The sequence below is a fragment of the Sciurus carolinensis genome, chromosome 13, assembly GCF_902686445.1.
Source record: "Sciurus carolinensis chromosome 13, mSciCar1.2, whole genome shotgun sequence".
Classification (NCBI taxonomy): domain Eukaryota; kingdom Metazoa; phylum Chordata; class Mammalia; order Rodentia; family Sciuridae; genus Sciurus; species Sciurus carolinensis.
The window spans coordinates 58,112,811-58,136,444 of NC_062225.1; the positions used below are offsets into that span (position 1 = coordinate 58,112,811).

General features: G+C 37.6%; 2 protein-coding genes across 6 annotated transcripts in view; one reads left to right on the plus strand and one right to left on the minus strand.

The window, feature by feature from the left end:
* Prepl (prolyl endopeptidase like) overlaps positions 1–10,769 on the plus strand; it is a 37,212-nt gene extending 26,443 nt beyond the window's left edge. For all 5 annotated transcript variants that reach the window (XM_047522760.1, XM_047522759.1, XM_047522762.1 and 2 more), the window contains 6 exons: positions 1,947–2,122; positions 3,666–3,882; positions 5,877–6,026; positions 6,408–6,531; positions 7,541–7,614; positions 8,100–10,769. In XM_047522760.1, coding sequence (XP_047378716.1) covers positions 1,947–2,122; positions 3,666–3,882; positions 5,877–6,026; positions 6,408–6,531; positions 7,541–7,614; positions 8,100–8,189 — 831 coding nt within the window. In that variant the 3' untranslated portion in view covers positions 8,190–10,769. The remainder of the gene's footprint in view (positions 1–1,946; positions 2,123–3,665; positions 3,883–5,876; positions 6,027–6,407; positions 6,532–7,540; positions 7,615–8,099) is intronic.
* The window catches only part of Slc3a1 (solute carrier family 3 member 1), a 36,883-nt gene continuing 21,142 nt past the window's right edge, over positions 7,894–23,634 (minus strand). Inside the window, exons 5-10 of the mRNA XM_047522766.1 lie at positions 23,032–23,151; positions 21,686–21,810; positions 20,206–20,401; positions 14,925–15,092; positions 13,632–13,748; positions 7,894–9,360 (exon numbers count right to left, since the gene is read on the minus strand). Coding sequence (XP_047378722.1) covers positions 8,920–9,360; positions 13,632–13,748; positions 14,925–15,092; positions 20,206–20,401; positions 21,686–21,810; positions 23,032–23,151 — 1,167 coding nt within the window. The 3' untranslated portion in view covers positions 7,894–8,919. The remainder of the gene's footprint in view (positions 9,361–13,631; positions 13,749–14,924; positions 15,093–20,205; positions 20,402–21,685; positions 21,811–23,031; positions 23,152–23,634) is intronic.

Sequence of the window (23,634 nt, forward strand, 5' to 3'; positions counted from 1 at the left end):
TGTTTTTTTGGTTGGTTGGTTTGTTATCAAGATACATACTTTTTAAGTTTTTTTAGTTTTACAAACATGAGATTATAAACCAGTCTACCAAAAAGTTGTGAATTATCCCAGACAGAATAAATAAAGAGTTAACCTGAATTCTCATAGTCAAGGGTTTCTTCAGGCATAGGGGAAAAGCAGTGCTAAATGGAAGGTACCATTCCTTTCCACAGGCATTTCATAGTGCTGCTGATTAACTCTGGAATCCAGCCCATCATAGGACTACCTACTATTTTTATCACTTCACAAGGTTGCAATCAGTAATTTTTTTCTGATTATATAATTGAAGTTGTGGAAGAGGCAGAGGGATGGAAAGACCAAGGTTTTTTTTTTTTTTTTTTTACAGATTAGTCCACATCAAGATTTATTATGGGCTGGTGTTGTGGCTCAGTGGTAGAGCACTTGCCTAGCACATGTGAGGCATTGGGTTCAATCCTCAGCACCACATTAAAAAATAAACAAAATAAAGGTGTGTCCATCTATAACTAAAAATATTTTTTTAAAAAATTTATAATACAGCCGGGCACAGTGGCTCACACCTGTAATCCCAGCAGCTCAGGAGTCTGAGGCAGGAGGATCAAGAGTTCAGACCAAGCCTCAGCAACTTAGCAAGGTGCCAAGCAACTCAAGGGCTGGAAATATGACTCAGTAGTTAAATGCCCCTGAGTTCAATCCCTGGTACCAAAAAAAAAAAGTTTATAATACAGCTAGGGATATAGCTCAGCTCAGTGGTAGAGCACTTGCCTAGCATTTGTAAGGCCTTGGGTTCAATTCCCAGCAACACATACACACAAAGGGAGATTTATAAGAATTAATCTTACTGAACATAGTAAATTCACTTATGCTGTCACAAGTGAATAGTAGTGTGAAAAGAATAAGATTTCCTGCCAATTCGATGACACTCCATCTATTGCCCTACACTGAAGTTTTCAAAATCAAGGTGAAAAACAGGGAAAGTAACTTTTTTTTGTTATTTTCCATATGTAAATTTGTGCTTTTCTATTCACTTCTTTAAGCAGATTGAGAAGCAACTTCTTCACCCTTTTTTTTCCTTCTGTCAAATACAATACACCGCACTTCAATAGGGCAATTATTTTATCTATTCCTTTTTTACACCTTTATTTATTTTTTATATGGATGAACCCTGGTGCCTTACACATGCTAGGCAAGTGCTCTACCAACCCAGCCCTTCTCCACCCTTTTTTTATGAGGTAGATCAAAAGTAGTTCCATTATTTGTATTATTTCTGCCCAGAGGGTTTTGGTCAACGGGTTGTTGATGAGTTTGAGCTACATAGGAGAATATTAGATGATCTGAAAGCAACTTAATTGTTAAATTTTATGATACTTACTTTAAGCACTTTAAACCTTTTTTTTTAAATAAAGTTAAATAGGGATTTGAAGAGGATGTGTGGGTGGCTGTCAGTAGTGTTAGTTCTAGTACTTTAGAATTATAAAGAATGGAAAATTGATAAGACTTTTTAGTCACTATATTTTTAAATATACAAAGATGAGAAATTCCTTAGGCACAGGAAGACTTCTGTACTGGTTTGCAAACTAAATAGGTATTTTGGCTTGCTCTGAAAGAAATAAATTACAGTAATACTAAGTAATAAGGAACTCTTTTTAAAAGTCACTTTACTGTTATAGAAAGCTATGTTTAATAAAATGTTTTGAAACCAGTCTTGCTGCTCTTTTCTGGTTAATACAGTAAGTCAGGCTATTGAAACCAAGAACTATGATGTGGTTTTAGAGATCATAACTTTTTTTTAAATAAATTTTATATTCAACATCAATAAATAGCATATGAGAAGGTGAAAGTACACCTCAACTTATTTTAAAGTAGGGGTAATAAATATTGTTTTAAAAAAACTCTTCTTTACATATATAGTTGTTCTTTATTTCCAGAATGGAAAATTAGTGCCAATGACTATTTTCCACAAAACGGACTCTGAGGATTTACAGAAGAAACCCCTCTTGGTACATGTATATGGAGCTTATGGAATGGATTTGAAAATGAATTTCAGACCTGAGAGGCGGGTCTTGGTAGATGATGGATGGATTTTAGCCTATTGCCATGTTAGGTGAGTTAGCACACCTAGCATCTGAGTTCCAAAACATGGCAACATATCTAAAATAACAATACATTGGGGATCAAAACTTATTTTCTCATTCGTACTATTGGTTATAAGTATTCCTAAAACCTGTGCTGGTAGAACTTGATTCAGTAATAGGTTAGTTGATCCAAAGAGCAAAAAGATATACTTTTAGGATATCAGTCTCTATACTTGGTTACATTATTATTTCCATCTGATTCTCCTGAGTTTAGGTTTTTCTTAAATAGCCTGTATACCAGACTCAATTTTTTTCCAGCCTAACTTCCATTTTATTTTAGCTATATTCAAGACACAAAAATATATATACATATCTATATATACGTATCTCTACATATATAGAGACACATATATATGGGTTTTTTTGTTTTGGTATAGGGATGATTGAACCCAGGAACACTTAATCACTGAGCCACATCCCCAGCCCTATTTTGTATTTTATTTAGAGACAGGGTCTCACTCTGTTGCTTAGCACCTCACTTTTGCTGAGGCTGACGTTAAACTCACGATCCTCCTGCCTCAACCTCCCTAGCCACTGGGATTACAGGCAAGTGCCACCATGCCCAGTCCTATGTATTTATCTATTTATTTATTTAGAGACAGAGCTTGCCAAGTTCATTAAGACCTTGCCAACATGCTGCAGCTGGCCTTGAGCTTGTAATCCTCCTGCTTCAGCCTCCCGAGTCACTGGGAGTACAAGCATATACCACCTGCCCAACACAGATATAATTTTGTTTCTGCTAAAAATCCTTCCCATTTCTCCATCTCCAGGACAAAATCCAAATTGCTCAGTTTAATGCTCTCAATGATTTGGCTCACCTCTAGTGGCATCTATCATCATGTCCTTTCAAAATAAATGCTCTGCTACCTCCTTGCCCTTCTACATGTTGCATCTTATCTGTCTTGAGGCATTTCCTTGCCTTTCTAGAAACTCATATTCTTCCTTCATAGTACTCCTAATCTGAAAGGCGGACGTTCTTTCCTCTGCTCTTTGATACCTGAGTACACTGTTACAGCAGTGACCACAATGCTTTGTAACTTTTCTTTCTTTACAAAATTCTGATCTCCACAGGAATATTTTCTTGTTTATATTTTTAAGGTTAGCAGACACTTAGACAATCTCTGATAAGTAGTAGGGAGGCACTCAAAACTTATTTATTGGATCAATCTTTTGTTGTCCATATTAGGGGTTAGCAATGTTTTTCTCTGAAGAACTAGGTAGTGGCCTGGGAATGTAGCTCAGTGTAGAGCATGACCAGGTTCCTGAGTTTGATCCCCAGAACCACACACATTTAAAAAAAACCTAGATAGTAAACATTTTAGGCTTTTTAGGCCACAGTCTGTGTTGATATTCCTTCTTGTTTTCTCCATAGCCTTTAAAAATGTAGAAATAGTTCTTAGCTGGAGATCCATTAAAAAAAAAAAAACAGACTTCCAACCATAGTTTGCTGACCTCTACCTAAATCTGTATCATTTTTTTTTCTACTAAAACTTTTTTGCCCTTTAATTTCAGAGGTGGTGGTGAGTTAGGCCTCCAGTGGCATGCTGATGGCCGGCTAACTAAAAAACTCAATGGCCTTGCTGACTTAGAGGCTTGCATTAAGACGCTTCATGGCCAAGGCTTTTCTCAGCCAAGTCTAACAACCCTGACTGCTTTCAGTGCTGGAGGGGTGCTTGTGGGAGCATTGTGTAATTCTAATCCAGAGCTCCTGAGAGCTGTGACTTTGGAGGTAAGTATACTCTGCTTACAAAATGCAGGCCTGAATCATAGACTGTTCTAAGAAAAAATTTCCTGTTATGGTTTTACCACAGCCTAAGAATGTAACACAGTTTAAGTTTAAACAAAATTGTAGCTCTAGGAGAACTTCTAAAATAATTTTAATCTGTTTACTCTGTACATATTATTCTCTGATAGTGTTCTTTACTAATTTTTGAGGATTCCACTGAAAGGTTAATGGCTATTCCCATTGACCATTTTCTCTTTGTCAGAGTATTTTGAATTTGTGGGGAAAAGATGAAGCATATATGCCTCACAGTTCCACAAGTTGGGTGGGGCATCTATGACAGAGTGCTATGCATTCTGTGACTCCTAGTCAGTTTGACACTACTGCCCATCAACATTTCAGTACTGAATTTTGCAGGGAGGATAGAAAAGGGATACCTCAGGTTGAACTTAGGGGCACTCAACCACTGAGCCACATTCCCAGCCCTTTTTTGTATTTTATGTAGAGACAGGGTCTCACTGAGTTGCTTCGCACCTTGCTTTTGCTGAGGCTGGCTTTGAACTCACAGTCCTCCTGCCTCAGCATCCTGAGCTGCTGGGATTACATCAGTACTGAATTTAAGGGCTATTTTTAGATACTACTTTCTCAGTAGTCTTTGAGGTGTAGTTTTCCTATACTTTAGTTGAAATACTCTGTTCTGAAAATGCTCTACAGTCTTTTCCTAGTGTTCAGAATTATTAAGATATATTATAGCTATTTGGTTTCACCTGTCATTCTCTTGCTTTCTAGTTACTCTGGAAAATAATGACTGGAATGGAGAAATTAAATTATTTTCAGGGTTTTTCAGTGTTGTATTGAGGGAGAGGTATATACACTGTGGGCTTATAGTAAGTAAATAAGTTTTAAATAGCCCTAATCCATAAATCTATTTTAAAGGTTCTTTTTTTCTTTTTGGCATTGCTGGGGATCAAACCCAGGGCCACAGGCACATTAGGAAGTGCTGTACAACTGAACTACACTACACTCCCAGCCCTATAAATCTGTTTAAAAAAATACAGAAATACTAAGTTGCAGGATGCCAGGCTAAGCCACAAAGATAGAAATACCAGAATAATTTACAATATAAAGAAAATGGTACTACCTTTATTTTTAGATATTAGAAATATATGTGTATGGGTATTTATTCCCATGTTGCTTATCATAGTGAAGAGACAGCCTAAAATATCCACCAATAGGGGTTCATGAATGATTCAGAGTTCTTAATAAAAGCAGCAAAACCCTTATTTAAGCAGAAAGGGATTTTATTAAATGGTCTTAGATAAGATGTGCATTCAGAACCAGTGTTAGAGGCTGCCAGGCAAATACAGAACTGGCCCAGCAAAGCTACCACTATTGCCACTGCTGAGCACAAATCACCTCTGCTAACAGTACCACTTCTACAAACTGGAGACAATGTCACACTTTTATAAAGAAATTCTCCATGATCAGTACTTCCTTGAATCACTGACTTTCCATCCAGAGTCTGGAGCACATGTGTCTGATGTGACACCTAGATTGTTGACTACTCTTAAGCTTCAGGGAAAGATAGAAAGATCTCTACAGTGAGAGACAGGCTGTGTCTGGTAAGGCTGACAATTTTCCAAATGCAGAAAAAGCATTCAGAGACTCAGCAGCCAAAAAGAATTATAGGTGAGCCCACTAGACGTGGTTACTGGTAATATGAGAAAAAGCTAAAAAGCGTCTAAACCAAAGAGTGTAAGGCTATAAGGCCAGAGGGGAAAAAAAGCAGCCTCATTTTATTTAATGTTTTTACTCTGGTTAAGAGCCAGTGGTGGTTTTTTCTCTTACCTTGAATATTTTTCAGATTTTCTAGGAATCCGATGACTTCTTGACATGTATTCTCTTATATCAGTATATTTATTTAGAAAGTAATATTTTTCTGAAACTTGTGTTGCCAAATTCATAGATGAAGTATAAGTTTCTTTGACTTTTTTTATTAGGCACCTTTCTTGGATGTTCTCAACACCATGATGGACACTACACTTCCTCTGACATTAGAAGAACTAGAAGAGTGGGGGAATCCCTCATCTGATGAAAAACACAAGAACTACATAAAACGTTACTGCCCTTATCAAAATATTAAACCTCAGGTAGGGAAAATGTAGTTGTGATATCCTGTCCTGAAGCAACAGAGAAGATAAAGGGATGCTTAACTGTGATGAGGCAGGAGTAGGTAGTGGTTTTAGATGTTTCTACTGTGATACCCAAACATCTTTCAGCACCATTATGTGCATGCTGTCTGTTTCAGTTTAATACTTCAGGAAAACTATAAATTAATTACTAGAGATGAAGTCATGCTCTTTTTAAATAAGAATAAACTAGGTAACAAGTAAACTCACTCAAGAATATCAAATGAGAAAAAAGCCTCTAGCACTTAGGGGAAAAAATTAGAGGTAATTATTTTTTTACAGTGTAATGGAAGGAGACCATAAGGAGTAATATAAACTCTTTATACATGTATTTTCTTTTAGCATTATCCTTCAATTCACATCACAGCTTATGAAAATGATGAACGTGTACCTCTAAAAGGAATTGTTAACTATACTGAGAAACTGAAGGAAGCCATCATGGAGCATGCTAAGGACACAGGTGAAGGTAGGAGACCTCCAGGAACTGGGAATGTGGCTGATGGGCTAGAACCCTCAGCATACAGCTCGGAGTAATACATTTCAAGCTTCAAACCAAATCATCAGACCATGATTGAGGACAAATAATTTTTTTCTATTGATTACACAGTGAAAGTATATAAAACTATAACCACCTCACCTCTTTCAAAGGACACAAAGAAAAAGCAAATTTAAATATCAACTGTAACTTGGAGATGTACTCTCATGCAATCATTTATTCATTTAAAGATATTTATTGAGATATCATTCCTGGGAATCCCTGAAAGACAGATTTTGAGGGTTTTGCTTTGGAGCTTCATTGCCCAAACTAGCTGCTTAGTTTCTTCTAGAGGGTTCTTTTCACTTTAATTAAATAAGAACTTTTCCTTTTTGCCTTGAAATTGCATGCCAAGACATGCCAAGAGGACCTACCTACAAGTCAGAGTCTTTCCGACTCCAACAGAGCTGGTGACTCCCTCCATAGTCACATCTTGCTCCATCTAGCTTCCTCAGCCACTGGGCCTCTTCCCACTTTCCCTAGTTTAGAAACTTGTCTTCTGCTGCTCGCCCCTCCCTTTCTTTGGTGGTGGTTATAGTGGTTTCACCCTTATTCCTTTGCCTTATTCCTTTGCCTTCGCCTTATTCCTTTATTTGAATAAAGTACTCAGAAGGAAAGAGAAGAAATGGTCTCACAAGGTACGATGGCACACACCTGTAATCCTGGTGACTTGGGAGGCTGAGGCAAGTGGATCGTGAGTTCAAAGCCAGCCTCAGCAACTTAGTGAGGCCCTAAGCAACTTACCAAGACCCTGACTCTAAAAAAATAAGCAAAAGGACTAGGGATGTGGCTCAGTAGTAGTAGTGACACTGGTATTTGGTTGTGTTGTAACTTCATGTACCTGGGTTTAATCCCTGGTACCAAAAAACAAAAGGAAAGAAAGACATGGGTCTCAATCTTCCAAAGACTTCCTAATTGCTTTATATGTTAACTCTTTCAGGCTATCAGGCTCCCAATATTATTTTAGATATTCAGCCCGGAGGGAATCATGTGATTGAAGATTCTCACAAAAAGGTATGTTCTCAGTTGACCACAGAAAGATGGTTGTATCAGTGTTATAGCAGGGTTTGTGACAGAGTTGCTTCACAAATGTCAGGTCTGGGTTGGAGTTGTGGCTCAGAAGTAGTGCACTCGCCTAACATGCATGAGGCCTTGGGTTCGATCCTCAGTACCACATAAAAATAAAATAAAGGTATTATGTCCATCTACAAAAAATATATTTAAAAAAAAAAAACAGATGTCAGGTCTGTAGCTGAGACCCAGGAGGGGAGAAAGGGTCAAGCAAGAGAAAAGATTCTCTCGTGTACTTGATGAGGAAACTCTTGTTAAAGAAGGTAATTGAATCTAGATTCTTGGAAGCTTCTGTCTCCATCCCAAATAGAAATACTTCTGTCATAAATTACTGGCTTCAGGGTTAGGTGAAGATGGATAAACAAAGAAAGGATTACAACACTAGAATTTTACCACAAAGTTCTAACTTTAAAATGTGTTTCTTTTAGATTACAGCCCAGATTAAATTCCTGTATGAGGAACTTGGACTTGACAGCACCAGTGTTTTCGAGGATCTTAAGAAATACCTAAAATTCTGAAATATTACGTTCAATTGAGAATTGGAAACACACTGAAATATTTCATAGTCTTATTTCCAAATTGGGTGATTAGCAAATGTGAGATTTTAAGTTACTAGACAATTTTTTTAAAGTCGCTTCTCCATCCAGTTTTGCTAAGTCTGTATTACAATCGCTGTACTGTTCTCTTCCACTGGCATACATGCCTTAGCCTGGGAAAGTAGTTTTTAAATCACGTTCCTTAAAAGAACATGGAGAAAGGAACAAGGGAAAGACTGGAGGCCATGGAATTCCAGGCCTCCCTTCCAGTCAGAACAACTTTGTTCTTGTCTGTTTTACTAGGATTTTCTTTGAACAGTTTACAAATCAATGTCCTTCCTCTTTGCTAGTGAGTATTTTTAGACATTGGGACAGTGAATCTATCTTCTAGTTTCTATGTCTACCATTTAATAAGAAAGATAAACATTCTTGTCATTTAAATGCTTTACAGCTTTCAAATAATCTTGGGTCCTACATGTTCTGAACATCGCTTATCGGTGTTATCTCAATAAAGTTAAATGTTCCTACGAGCAAAAATTTTCATTTAAACATTTTATTTCAAACCTTTGAGGATCCTTCCTAAAGCAGTTACATTCAAGCTACTGAAATATCTAAGAATTAATGACTGTTCATGAAGTTTACCCCTGCAGCATACTGTACATGAAGTTCCAACAACCAAATACCAGTGTCACCATCTCTTTCATAGAGGTTCCTAACATAAGCTGTGCAGTATGTCTAATGCACTGGAATAGCATGCTCGATTGGAAACAAAGCATTTATCTCTGAAAGCGGTTTGGTGATGAAGGAGGTTCTTCATGTTGTGTTCCAGGATGATGCCATCTCCCTTCTCCAGAAAAATGCCACGTGTTTCAACTTCACTGCCTTTGGAGGCAGAATTGGTACTTAATTTTATTCTCAGTCTTGTAGGAAGACCTGAAATCGTTTCCTGTAGATTTAACTGTGTTGATTCTCCAAAATTCAGAATCACAATAAAGACTCTGTCTATGCCATCCAGCTCTCTTGTGTACACGACAGAGTGGCTGTCATTCCTCACAAGGCAAAACCAGCCCCTGCTCAGGAGCAACTCATTGGAATGGAGTAGACTTAAATCTTGATATAATTTCAAAGTCGAACTGGGCTGAGTCTTTTGGACCTATTTTTTAAAAGAACATTTACATAAATGGTTGATTATAAGAAATTTTTTTAATATTTTATTATCTAATGAGTTATTTCCCCCAAAGCTTGCTTCCATTTTTCCCCTTAAAATAACTGCCAATATAAGCATTAATAAGTAGATAAGAATAGTTTATATAAAAACGAATAGAAATTGCAAAATTCAGGTTTTGAGCCCAACTAGGAGCCACTGCTCTGCTCCATCTTGGAACTGCTGCAGAAACAAACTGACTGCACTCGATTCTCAAACAATGTCTGTATCTAAGTTAACCCTAGTTAACTTGCCTACATGAAATTACTCTAGGCTGTATCATAACTGCCAAATGCCTAGGAGAAAAAAAAAGCCATCAAGGCAATGGACTCAGAATTTCTGATGAATTTGGACTTATTTGTCCCCTTTTGTTGGAATCATGTAAGTTGCTATTGTGCAGAGATCATGTAACTTCAGCAGATGTGTTTCTTGCATAGCTAATGATTGATAAAACAGAAAATTACAAATACACACAAAACACACAAATCTGCCTAAAGTGAAAGTTAGGTATTGTAGAGTTTTTTTTAAACCATAAAAGGCAGTATAAGTCCATTAAAGATTTGGGTTTATTTTACAACTATATAAAACATACATAATTTAATACGTTTATATTGTTTTTTCCCCCCTTTAACATTTTAAGCATTTTTCTATTATGTAACCTCCATAAATGTCATTTTAATGTTTACATTTCTAACATTATTGTATAATTTCATTCCCCTCCCCCATCTTTTAGGGATATTTATTTAGGATAGATTACCAGAAAGATAATTACTACGTCAAAGAGTATGGACATCTGATGCATAATGCCAAATTATTCTTCATAAGAGCTGTTGCCAAATCAACAATGTTCATTTCATTGTACTCTTGCCAGCCATGTTTTCTGGGGTGGTGGTGGTTATTATTATTGTTGTTGTTGTTGTTGTTCAGGGGTGGGTGATTAATATGTGTCTTAAATGAATGTCTCATGGGTGTTTGAAGAAAAAGTGTATTTTTTGTTTATCAGGTACAAAATATTTATGGTACATGTGTACGACTTGTCAAACTTATTACTAACATTTTCTGTAGCCTAGGTAATGCATGAAAAGCACATAGTTCAGTGCTGCTCACATAAGAAGTGCTCAGTGTTAGCTGTTATTTTTGTCTAATTTGAAATCTCTTCTTATAACGGATTTGTCAGTTTCTCTTTGCATTTCTCAGAGTATTTGTTTTATATATTTTGAAGCTATTGTTACATAAAGATTCATGATTTTTAGTGGACTGTTATTGTTTTTCAATCTTTGAAAATTGATTGCCTTTGTCTCATGATGCTTTTCATATTGAATTCTATTTTGTCTGCTATTAAATATCTCCAAACCTGCTTTTTATAACTTCATTTTTTGACTAGACAAATGTATGCACAGTGTAAAATTCAATTACAAGAACAATGTGTACAATGAAAAGGTTTTCTTCTGTCTTTGCCTAGCTTCCCAGCTCCTCTCCCAGACACTATCAGCTGTGTGTTCCCTCTTTTTATACATCATATGAAATAATTCTGTGCCTATGCAAACATAGGTAGACTCTTCTTTTTTTTTTTTTTTAATATTTCTTTAGTTGTTGATGGACACAATACCTTCATTTTACTTATTTATTTTTATGTGGTGCCAAGGAGCAAACCCAGTGTGAACCTGGTAGGCAAGCGCTTTGCCACTGAGCCACAACCCCAGCCTGACATTTTTTCTTACACAAATGGTAGCATGTTACCTTCTAGACTGTTTTTTATTATTTAATACAGTACAACTATTCTCATATTCTCATTCATATTAAAAGCAACATATTAGTCCCATAATTGATTGAATTGGTTTTCTATTAATAAAATATTTAAATCATTCTAGAGTCTTCTGCTATTACAAACAGTACTTTAGCAAAGACCCTTGCATATGAGATACAGATACCCAAGAATAGAAAGATTAGGTCAAAAAATATATTTTTGGGTTTTTTTGTTTTGTTTTGTTTGTTTATTTGGTACTAGAGATTGAACCCAGGGGCACTTAACCACTGAGCCACATCTCCTGCCCTTTTTATTTTTTATTTTGAGACAGGGTCCCACTAAGTTGCTTGGGCCCTTGCTGAATTGCTGAGCTGGTCTCAGAGCTTGGAATCCTCATGCCTCAGCATCCTCTGAGTCACTGGGATTATAGACATGTGTCACCATGCCCGGCTTGTTGTTTTGACAGCTAAGTTGAAAGCTTGCTTTCTGTTACTATTTGCCTACTGTGTCTTTTAAATTTTTTCTGCATCCTTTGTTTTAGCTATGTCTTTTATATGTGGATTTTTTCTTACTATTTTTGTCTTTTAATATGTAAGCTCTTCTCAACATTTAGAAAAATACTGGCTAGTGTTGGAAATGTTCTATATCTGTACCACCCCGTGTGGTAGTCACTAGCTAGCTGTTGAGCACCCAATGTATTAATATGACTTAGGAACTGAATTTTTAATTGTTTAATTTCAATGATCGTGAGGGTTAAGGGCTCCCGAGTGGCTGAATCCAGAGGTACTCTTTTTTCCATCCTCTGTACACATTAGCCTGCTTTCACGTACCTGCTCTTTTTCCACTCATCTCCACCAGTCCCCATATAGAAAAAAGCCACTCAGAATTTTTTTCTAGAATGTTATTTTACATTATGCTTCAAAAATTATCCTTAAGTTTTGTTAGTTCCTTTCCTACTTTTTGTACATGGGTCTCCCTTTAGGCTCATTTTTGTTTTGCTAGAGTCCTCTGATTATTCTTTGAGAAATTGGCTAAACATGTTAAATTCTGGGTCCTGTCTTTTCCATCTCTGTTTTAATCTTACTGTTAAATGATAGTTTGAGTATCAAACTAATAAAGGATTCTAGGCTTAGAATTAAGTTTCCACTACAATTTTCAAAATAAAATTCTAATGTGTTTTAGTATCCAGTTGAAATGTCTGAGGCCAGTTCAACTCTTAGTCCTTTTATCAGGTAGTCTATTTTCAGTTTTGCAGAGGGGGGAGTGCTCTCATTTCTGGGAAATTTCCACAGTAAACTAGGGAACGGCCCCAGAATTAGGCCTTCTTGTCCTTTTTTTCCTCCTGCTGACCTTGTAGAAGTTTGTCGCTATTTTAAGCTTTGCTCTGCTCAAATTCTCCTTTGTAGTTTAGATTCCAGTTTCTACATTCATATGCTCTGTAATGCTAACTTCACCTTCATTTAGAAAGTATATTCTCTCCGTTAGGTATCATTCTTTTCTAGATCTGTTATGGATAAACATTTTATTAAAATGCCATTGCCTGAAGTTAGGAGTTAGCGTCCCTCCCAGCATCACTCATGATCATTCTTCATGACCACTAATCTGATGGGGGGAGGGGATCATTGTTTTAACTTGTTTTTACTTTTTTTTTTTTTTTCATCTTTGCTGGTGTGCATTTTATGTAGGTATTCTTACATATTGGTCTATGGGAACATTTGGGACATAATAAAATAAAGAGACACTGCATTAAAGATATAAAGGAACACAATGTATATAGGAATCATTGGTGGTACTTGGAATGGTCATTTGTGGATACAGAAGGTCATATGATGAGTTCTGTATCAGAATAAACCAAGGAGTTTCTTCAGATTTCTTAGAGAACTGTAAATGTGTTAGGTATCCTTATGTTATGCCTATAATCTATCTTCACCTAAATCAGTTAAGATCGTTTCCCAGTGAAGTTTTTCACTAGCGCATGACACCAGTGCTGTGAGAACAGAAAAAAATCTAGGCAAAAGCCAAATAATATACTTTCCCAGAATAGCTGTTCCAGGGGTTACACGCTTCTTCTGCTTCTGCAAGTAAAAGCCTTGCTCTCAGATCCATATTAACCAGAACTCATTGACTATCTTCTGCCTGCCCATCGACCTCCCTCCCTGCCTTTGGAAGACAGGGAGGAAAAAGGAGAGCTGGGCTTGCTGAAAGACTTCTATAAAATTTTCTCAGAGCTCAAAGGTCTCAGTAAAAGTCATTCCGATGAAGAGCTTTATGTTGTGAATGATTCTTCAGATTCACCAGTTTGGATTTTTACAAAAATATGATTTGCAAACTCCTTGCAAACTGAAAACTGCAAGGGAAGTCCCTGACAGATATAGACTATTAGTTAAGGTTTTAGACTCACTGGGTGACTGTGTTGTCAGTACAGAAACTCACTTCTTGTTTCTAGAATCAGCAGATTTCCACTGATACTCACCTCAACATTCACAACATGGTAATCTGAATTGGTGGGTAACCAGGTGCGATTGCCTTCAGAAAACCCAGCATTTGAACTGTTGTCCCACTGCATTGGTGACTTTGAGAGAAGGGTATTCTGTGTCAAGAGACCAGAAAGAGAAAGCAATGTTATTAAGTGAAAGATACTTTGGTCCTTCCTGATTTACTTAATAAATACTTACTTCCCTGTAGTTTTTAGCTAATGTGTACATTCATTATTCATGATGAAAAAGCCTTAACATTCAATATGTACACCAGTTTTAGACTCCTAATTGGAAAATAGCTAATAGCTTGAGTTTGAATAGACCATAATAAATGAACTTTAATATGCTTAGAATCTTTGCTGCTTTTTCAGAAAACTGAGTAATTTTGGGATTTTAAAATGTGCTGTGTTCTCTGTGGTAAAGTTATGGCAAATTCAAGAACACCGGCAGGTATAAGCAAGCCTGAATTCTATCCTACTCATTTATCCAAACTGGTTATTGCATATGAGCAAAAACAAATTGAGAAGCTGACAGAGAAAATGTTTCACCTTAACCAAGTATTAGGAAAACTCATACAAATTAAAGGTTCAGCATCGGTCATCCACCCAGCAACACAATTAGGAGAGCCTGAGCCTCAAAGAAAAGCTAACTGTGTGGCTCTGGATTAAACATTGAGAACATAAGGCTGTGCGACAGTCATGAGATTTGCAGGTTGAGTAAAGGTTGAAGAAATACTCCCAGCTCTCCATGTTTCAGGTAAAGGGAAATGAATAATATTGCAGAGAAAGCCACCGGTCTCAAATTCTGGTGTGCCTAAGATCCTGCTGGAAAACGTCTTTAAAATGCAGATTCCTTGCCAGGCGTGGTGGTGCATGCCTGTAATCCTAGTGACTCAGGAGGCTGAGGCAGGAGTATCACAAGTTTGAGGCCAGCCTCAGCAATTTAGTGAGACCCTAAGCAACTTAGTGAGACCCCATTTCAAAAAGTAAAAAGGGGTGGGGTGTGGCTCAGAGGTTAAAACCACTGGGTTCAATCCCCAGTACCAAAATATTTTTTTAAAATACAGACTTCTTGACTCTGCCCAACAAATTTAATTGTATGGCTTATAAAACCATTTTTAATACGTTTTTGATCAAGAAAGCTCATGATTCTTACAGTAAAAAACAGTAAGAAAAAAAAGCAAAGTAACTGACTTGCAGCAATGGAATAGGAAAAAATCTCTGATTTGGCAAAAGAACTAGGATTTGATTTTACAGCTCTGGTGTATGATTAAATTGTATTAAACTTACAGCATCATAGTTTTCGTTGAGATCTGTGGCTAAAATATTTCCCATTCCTATTTCTTCTCCGTAGTAAGTTATGGGAGTTCCAGGGAGTGTAAAAAGAAGCATGTTCATGATATTGACATACTGGTTCCCCAAACGAGAAGTCAGTCGGGTACTGTCTGGTCCACCAATCTGCAAGGTAGATATTTTAAAGAATACTGCACTATACAGTTTCCTGGAAGACTTACCCTACTTCATAGTTCACTGGGCAGAAAGGTAATTGTTAGCAAGCCTAGATTTGAACCCTAGCCTAGTGATTGCTGTGTAACTGACCCATTGACTTCTTGGCCATTGATGACTCACAAAATGTGCCAGAATTTACAATGGCATTGCAAGTAAGATAGCATTTAGAGGATGCATATTCATATTTTCTCACATTTGGATAAGAATATTGGCAGGAAACAAAAGGGTTTCCTCCATGAAGAGCAGGATGAGGAAGCAAGGTGGAAAGGGCAGAGGCGGTAGGCTTGACATGTCCTTTTTTATTGTTTTGACTTTTGAACTATTTAAACTAAATTTTAAAAGGTAAATCAACTTATACAAAGAAATTTACATAGAGAAAATTGTGAAGTTTGCTCTTTTTATATATATATATATATTATATATATATATTTCTATGCCAAATGCTCTAGTTACATACTGCAACATCTGCATACTGTCTCCAAAACCCCACAACTTAACCTCTCGTGCATATGCTAAGCAGGAACTTCACTGTTTCATAAAGCATTTTCACACCTATGTGATCTTACTTCCCTTCTCCACAACGATGCTGTCAAACATTACGTCCATTTTACAATTGAGGAAGCCAACTCTGAGAATTTACATCCTTTATTCAAGTTATAGTATGAGGAAGAACCAGCTTTTGAACCTGAGTCTTAGAAAGGAATTGTTAAAATTTAGGGAAAAGGAGGTTGCTTTAAAAAAAAAATCTTTTATTTTCCTTTTTTTTATATGTATTAAAATAATCTTCATAATTATACCTCTGAAAGCCAAATAAAGTATTGTTCTAATTAGGTCAATTTTTGCCTCTATCCTTTTACTCTTTTATCTTCTCACAACAAACCCAATGATTTCCTGTCTTCTACACATAGAGCACTACAAACTGCAACAATCCAAGGTGAATTTATTCCAGAAAAATAACCGCATCTCAGAAGAGCGAGCTTTGTAGCATTTGCACTTTCCCTCATCTCATGCACACTTCCTCAAATCCACGATGGCTTTGAAAACTAATAACCATGCAAGTATAGTGACTAAAAACCAGCAGCCTAGCAGCCACAGGAAGGGCAAAACAGCTTTAAAATACACCAAGATCTCCATCCATAGGAAACTCATTCTATAAATTACTGGCAGCTCACATTTGGTTTTCTTAGTCCAATCTGACTCAGGGGTGACTGCAAACAGCAACAGCCCTGTCCCCAGAACATTGCTGGAAACAGTTCAACATTGTACCTGCTTATGGTGTTACTAATTGAAGCTAACCAGAAGCTGAGCAAAGAAAAGAAAAAAAATAATTAAAGCTGAGATTGAGATGTCCATGAGGGGCTTTCAAAAGTTCCAACACATCCCTGGGAATCCAGAAGGCTACAGTAATGGCAGGCCCGTGTGCATGCTGAGGGCTGTGCAAATATATCCCAGGAAGACCTACGAAGACTCTGACCTCTCACCTCTGGCTACCCTTGAGGCTCTGTGCAATCAGAAATTGACAACTAAGGGCCAGGCATGGTGGTGCACGCCTGTAATCCCAGCAGCTAGGGAGGCTGAGGCAGGAGGATCACAAGTTCAAAGCCAGCCTCAGCAAAAGCAAGGCCCTAAGCAACTCAGTGAGACCCTGTCTCTAAATAAAATACAAAATAGGGCTGGGGATGTGGCTCAGTGGTTGAGTGTCCCTGAGTTCAATCCCCAGTACCAAAAAAAAAAAAAAAGAAAGAAAGAAAGAAAGAAAAAGAAATTGACAACTAAGACCGAGTTGTCAACTGACTGCTAGATGTTGAGAGCATGCCCAACATGCACCACAGCCCTTCACAGTACAGGGAGACATCCTTTCCATCTAGAAATCTTTCCATTCGTTAACTGACAAGGTAGACATGTTTCTGGCCACATGGAAAAAAGAACACAGACTATACAGAATTCATCTAAGAAAGACAGAAAAGAAAGAATAACAACTACAACAAACATGGAGAGGAGAATGTGATTTCTAGAATTACCCTATTATATGCCTTTAAAAGTCCAGTTTTTGATGACAACAAAAACACAAGATAGGCAAAGAAGCAAAACTATGGCCCATACATTGGTGAAGAGAGGAATAATCAGTAGAAAATGTTGCTGAGGAAACCTGAACACTTGGACTGAGGTTGTGGCTCAGTGGAAGAGCACTTGCCTCTCATGCATGAAGCACTGGGTTCAATTCTCCACACCACATGTAAAGAAATGAATAAAATAAAGTTCCATCAACAACTAAAAAAAATTTTTTTAAATATTTGACTAATCAAAGAGACTTTAAATCAGCTATTATGTGTTCTAAGAACTAAGTTATAGCTAAAGAATTTAAAGACAATATGGGAACGGTGTCACATCAAATAGATATTATTTATTAATAGAGAAATTAGGAAAAAATAAATTTTCAAAAAGAAGCAAATTTTGGAGTTGCAAAGTATAACAAAATTTCCCTAGCAGGGTTTGACAGATTTGAACTGGCAGGGGAATCAGAAAACATGAAGACAAGTCAGTTGAGAGAATCTGGACAGAATCAGAAAGAAAAGAATGAAGAACAATGAGCAGTATCTCAAAGACCTGTGGGATATCATCATACATACCAACATACACATAAAGAAAGTCACAAAAGAATAAGAGATAGAAAAAGGGAGAGAAATAATGTTTGAAAGAACAATAATGCCAGCAGCTCGGGAGGCTGAGGTAGGAGGATGGCGAGTTCAAAGCCAGCCTCAGCAACTTAGCAAGGCCCTAAGCACTCAGCGAGACCCTGTCTCTATATAAAATAGAAAAAAGGGCTGGGGATGTGGTTCAGTGGTTAAGGGTTCCTGGGTTCAATCCCTAGTACCAAAACAACAGCAACAAAAAAAAAAAAAAAAAAAACAATGAGCAACGACTTCCCAAAGATGGTGAAAAACAATCTGCATATCAAGACTCCCAACTAGACATATCAAACTGTCAAAAGGCAGAGAAAAAAGGCTGGGGATGTACCTTAGTGGTAGGGTACTTGCCTAGCATGGATTCCCAGTACCACCAAAACAAAAAGGCACAGAAAGAATACTGATTAAAGCAGCAAGAGAAAATTAGCACATCACATATCAGGAATCCTTGATAAGATTAGAACTGACTTGTCATTGGAAACTAAGGAGGCTAGAAAGCAATGTGGTGACATCTTGAAAGCAATAAAAGGGAAAAAACAAGATATCTACACCAGCAAAACTGTTCTCCAATAATGAAAGAGAATTTTTACGTACCACTTCACACTTAGTATGATGAGTGTAATTTTCTCCAGAACACAGAAAATAACAAGTGTTGATAAGGATATGGGAAACTAGAACCCTTGTACATTGCTGATAGGAATGTAAAATGGGGGGTCAGTAGAAAACAATTTGGCAGTTCCTCAAAGTTAAACGTAGAAGTCCTGTATGATTCAGCAATTCCACTCCTACGTATGTATCCAAAAGAATTGAAGAGGGGGCTAAAACGGATACTGTACACCAAAGTTCATGACATTATTCCAATAGCCATAAGGAGCAAACATCCCAGTGTGCACCAAGAGATGAAGGGATGAATAAAACAGTATCTGCATACAACTGAATATTATCCAGCCATGAAAAAGAATGGAGTGCTGATTCATGCTTCAGTGCAAAGAAACCTTGAAAGCATGTATACCCAGCGAAATAAGCCAGTCACAGGAGGATACTGTGTGAATCCACTTCAGGAGGTACTCTGAGAACAGAAGCACAAAACAGAATGGAAGATACCAGAGGCTGGGAGTGGGAGTCAGAAGTTACTGTATGACTTTTCTGTTTGGGATAGTGAAAAAGTTCTAGAAATGGATAATGGCGATAGCTGAACAACTTGTGAATGTACGTAATGCCAATAAGTTGCAGATTTTAAAATATTTTAAATGATAAATTTAAAATTGTTTTTAGTTGTTAATGAACCTTTATTTTATTTATTTCTATGTGGTATGGAGAATCGAACCCAGTGCCTCACACATGCTAGGCAAGCGCTCTATCACTGAGCTACAGCCCCAGCCCCTGTAAATTTTAAATTTTATATATATTTTACCATAATAAAAACCACTAAAAGGTTCTTCAGGAATGCATAATAAACTGTTAACTAATAAGTTCAGCAGTGTTGCAGGCAGGATATAAGATCAATATATAAAAGTCTATTCGATTTGTATATACTAATAATGGACAATCCAAAAATGAAATTAAGAAAATAATTCCATTTACAATAACTTGAAAGGAATAAAATATAACATTTTGGCCAAGAACAGACTACAGACAACAGTGGTCTCAGAGTGATAATGGGACTGGAACAGGAACAAAGTTGAAGAAAAGGCAAGGCAAAGGGAACTGCTAGAGAAAAGAAGAACCCTCAAGAAAATTCACAGTGAAGACTTTGGCAAAAGCTACTGTGGAGAAGCTCCTTAAGAAGCATGAAAGCAAACCAGTCATGGTGGGGCACCCCTGTAATCCTAGCACCTCAGGAGGCTGAGGCAGGAGGATCACAAGTTCCAGGTCAGCCTCAGCAATTTTGCGAGGCCCTGAGCAACTTAGTAAGAAAGACCCTGTCTTGAAACAAAAAATAAGAAGCTCTGGGGACATGGGCTTATAGCTCAATAGCAGAGAACCTCTGGGTTCACTCCTGGGTACCAAAAAAGAAAAAGCTATAGATCCGGGGATGGTCTGGCAGTTAAGTGCTCCTGGGTTCAATCCCCAGTACAGGGAAAAATCTTTTGTTTTCTTTCCTCAACAATAAATTAACCATGGCTTACTATAACTCACTGCACCTGGCTCAATAAATTTTTTTTGGTAAATTTAGTATAGCCTAGGTGTTTCTGTCCAGCAGGTGCAACACTGTGCGGTGTGAAGTCATAATACCGCTCCTAGTTACGGGGAACTGAGTCCTTGGAAAACCAGGATAGCACGGATACTGTCATTTCATGTCACATACCCACGGTCTGTTCCATGTGTACACAGATGGTCTCTGCAGAGGGCTCAAGATGGGCACAAGGACTTACCATCCAATTAGGCCATCTTCCTTCTGGCATGTTTTCCATCCAGGATGTGACGACATCATGCACGATGTTCCCAGAAAGAGAGTCTAGTGTGGTGAGGTAATTGTTGAAAGGAAAATCAGCTTCCTGGATGAACGGCAACCCATAGTACATCATGGTCCTGTCGATGCTCTCTGCATAGACCTCAGCTCCCAAGAATCTGTAAGAGTCGGCAGGGGTTGGGGTTTTCGGGACCTGTCAGGAGACTGGCTAAAGACTCTGCCTCTTGCTTATATCTTATTTAAAAGATGTGAGGGCTAAACACCCTTTAAGCACACACTGTTAGCCAGATAGGGCCCGGGCTCACTAGGAAGCAGTCGAGCCAGATGACCAAGAAAGGTCATGTTGGGTCACCTGTGGTGTTTGAGGCAGTGTACTAGTGGGTCATTGCGCAGTCTCGAGCCCCACTGTCACGGTTCACATCCTGTCTTTGCCATCACTACCCACGTGACCATTAACTGCACACTCAGAGCCTCTGTTTCCTCATCTATGAGATGGAGGTTGTAATCGGAGTACCACTTCAAGTACCACCTCTTAAAGGTTCTTTTCTATTGATTCTTTTGGGTGATCAGTACAAACTAACACAAGTTAAGTATCCCTTAACCAAAATTCTTGGGACCTGAGTATTTCAGATTTTGGAGGTTTTTTAGATTTTATAGTATTTACATAGACTTTTACTGATTGAAAATTCTTGATCCAAAAATTGTAAATCAAAAATGGTCCAAAATTTTCAGATTCTCAGATTAGGGATAACAACCTGGGTTAATTTTGTAGAATATTATATGCCAGGCACTATTTTAAGTACTTTATATACATTATCTCATTTAATCTCACAATAGCCTTAAAAAGGTTATTACTATTAGCTTCTTTTTTTTTTTTTTTTTTTTTTTTTTTTTTTTTTTTGCGGTGCTGGGGATCGAACCCAGGGCCTTGTGCTTGCAAGGCAAGCACTCTACCGACTGAGCTATCTCCCCAGCCCACTATTAGCTTCTTATTGATAAGAAAACAGACTTATGTTAACCACCCAGCCCAAGACCAACCAACGATGGAGCTAGATTCCACCTCAAGCCCATCTGAATCCAAAGCTAAGTTCTTAAGCATGTGATATACCAACAGGTTAGTTCCACTATTTGGCTTCATACTCTATAGGGAAATATAGGCCCAATAATAGTGATAAAAATAGTAGTTCATGGTTAACATTTAACTAATACATTTTAGTTAACTTAATTTTTACCTAACTCTGAAGTCAGTGCTGTAATTAGTAACATCCCGCAAAAGAGGAAACTGAAAATCAGCAGTGTGAGAAGATATGTCAGACCCTGGCATAACCTAGCTGAAGTAAAATTATGCAGGTTTGTTAAATTATAACTTGGCCTGGTTGTGAGGTTTAAACTGCAGATCGCACCCTGAGCCTGTGAAGAGCAAACGTGTGTCCTGTGGTCACCTGTATCTGCCGGGTTCCCGGCTATATTGGTCCATGGTCTGCCGGAAGCTCCGGACAAGGTCATGCATCCCCACTTGCGTGGTGGTGAAGTCGTGATACAGCTCCGAGTAGTGCGTGACGCTGTTCTTTGAAAACCAGGACAATAGGAATGCCGTCATTTCACATGTCGCATACCCACAGCTGGCTCCGTATGAATACTGGTAGTCTCTTCAGAGGACTCAAGCTGAGCAAGAGAGAGGCTCAGAGATGATCCCAGTGAGACCGCCACGCTCAAGGGGTGTGGACTCACAATACTCACAACTGTTAGTACTTCATTTGATGCTTAAATCGTCAACTTTATAAATCTAGTAATAAATATTTAACAAAGTCCTCCTAACCCAGGTGATTGTCTAAGTGCTTCAGACACTTGTAAAGCAAATGATCCTAATGATTACAGAGCTCATTACTATACTTTATCTGTTCATACAGATATCAATATTGTGCATCTAAATTAGTTTCTTTACCATATTTATCCTTCATTTTTACTGTTACAGTTTCTCAGGATTTCAGTAATTTTTCCTGATATTCATTTCTGTGCCTTCTTCCTAGGAGTATAAGAATCAAAAACAAAAGATTACATCTCACACAAGCCAAGGTTGTAGGTCCTGGGCTGGGACATGGACTGACTGAACTGGCCAACCTGACCTGAGGTCCATGTGGTAGACCTGTTTTTTCTTTGCATATTTTTTATTAGTGCATTATAGTTGTGTACAATGATGCCTGATTCAGCAGTGAGATGGGCTTGGTTCAAAATTCTGTTTAGTACTTTTATAACCCTTGATGAGTTCTCTAAGGTTTGCCAAATAGGGATCATGAAACCTCTCAAATAGGCTGTTACAAGAATTAAATGCACTATAATAAGTAAATAGCACATGGCGTACCAGGGACACCAGGCCAGTGCCAGGTACCTTCAACTATCTAACCTTGAACAACTAGAAAAACTCCTGGAGAATTGACTCCTCACTGCAGCTTGAGCGAGGTGATAAAATCTCAGTGAGCAAACTGCCCTCCATTCTATGGTCTTTGATAGAATTCACTCTGTGTCCTCAGAACCTGCATCAAGGGACAAAGCCGAACTCAGGGGAGCCCTCACTCTGGAAAAAGTCAGTGGCAGGCAACATCTGAGTGCTTGCATTAGAAACTCCTATGCTTCCTAAAGAAGGTGGCTCAAAGTAGTTCCCAGAGACGGCACAGGACCTGCCTTTGTAATTGGTATCTCAAGCTGAGAAAGGAAACACTGATGACATTTTCAGAAAAGGCAAAAAAAAAAAAAAAAAAAAAAAAAAAACAAAACTTTAAAACCTTACCGGGATTTGAAACTTATTTACTTGTATCTCATCTCTCAGATGATGTGCTTCTAGAAGAAATTTAACAGCATCAAAACTAAAGCCATCGACACCTTTTGCAAGCCAAAACTGTATTATTTCCTAAACATGAAGAAATAAAACTTAGTTACATTGATTACACATGATAATCATAATTTTAATAAAGGATTTTTCTGTGAATGACTTTCCATCATAAATAGACATTTCTACATACAAAACAATATCCATATATTCAGCTATTTATTTACTTCATGTAACTATCTTAGTATAACAAACCCTCAAGTAACCCACATTTCCTTCATATTTGAATTCAGAGTTATAATTACATTTATAACTGATATGATGAGCATGTTTCCAAAGTTTAGAGAATCCAATTGAAACAAAAGATGCCATCATGAAAGATAGGACTCTGGAGAAACTGGGACAATATCTCATTTCCATCCTTCCCAACTCCTTAACTCTCACTCCAACTTAAAGGAATAACCAATTGTTCAATAGTTAAATGTTTCACTCCTTATCAGGAAGGCAAATAAAAGGTCAAGAGCTTGGGTAGTTGAGGATTTCCTATTGAGAGTACCATGGAAG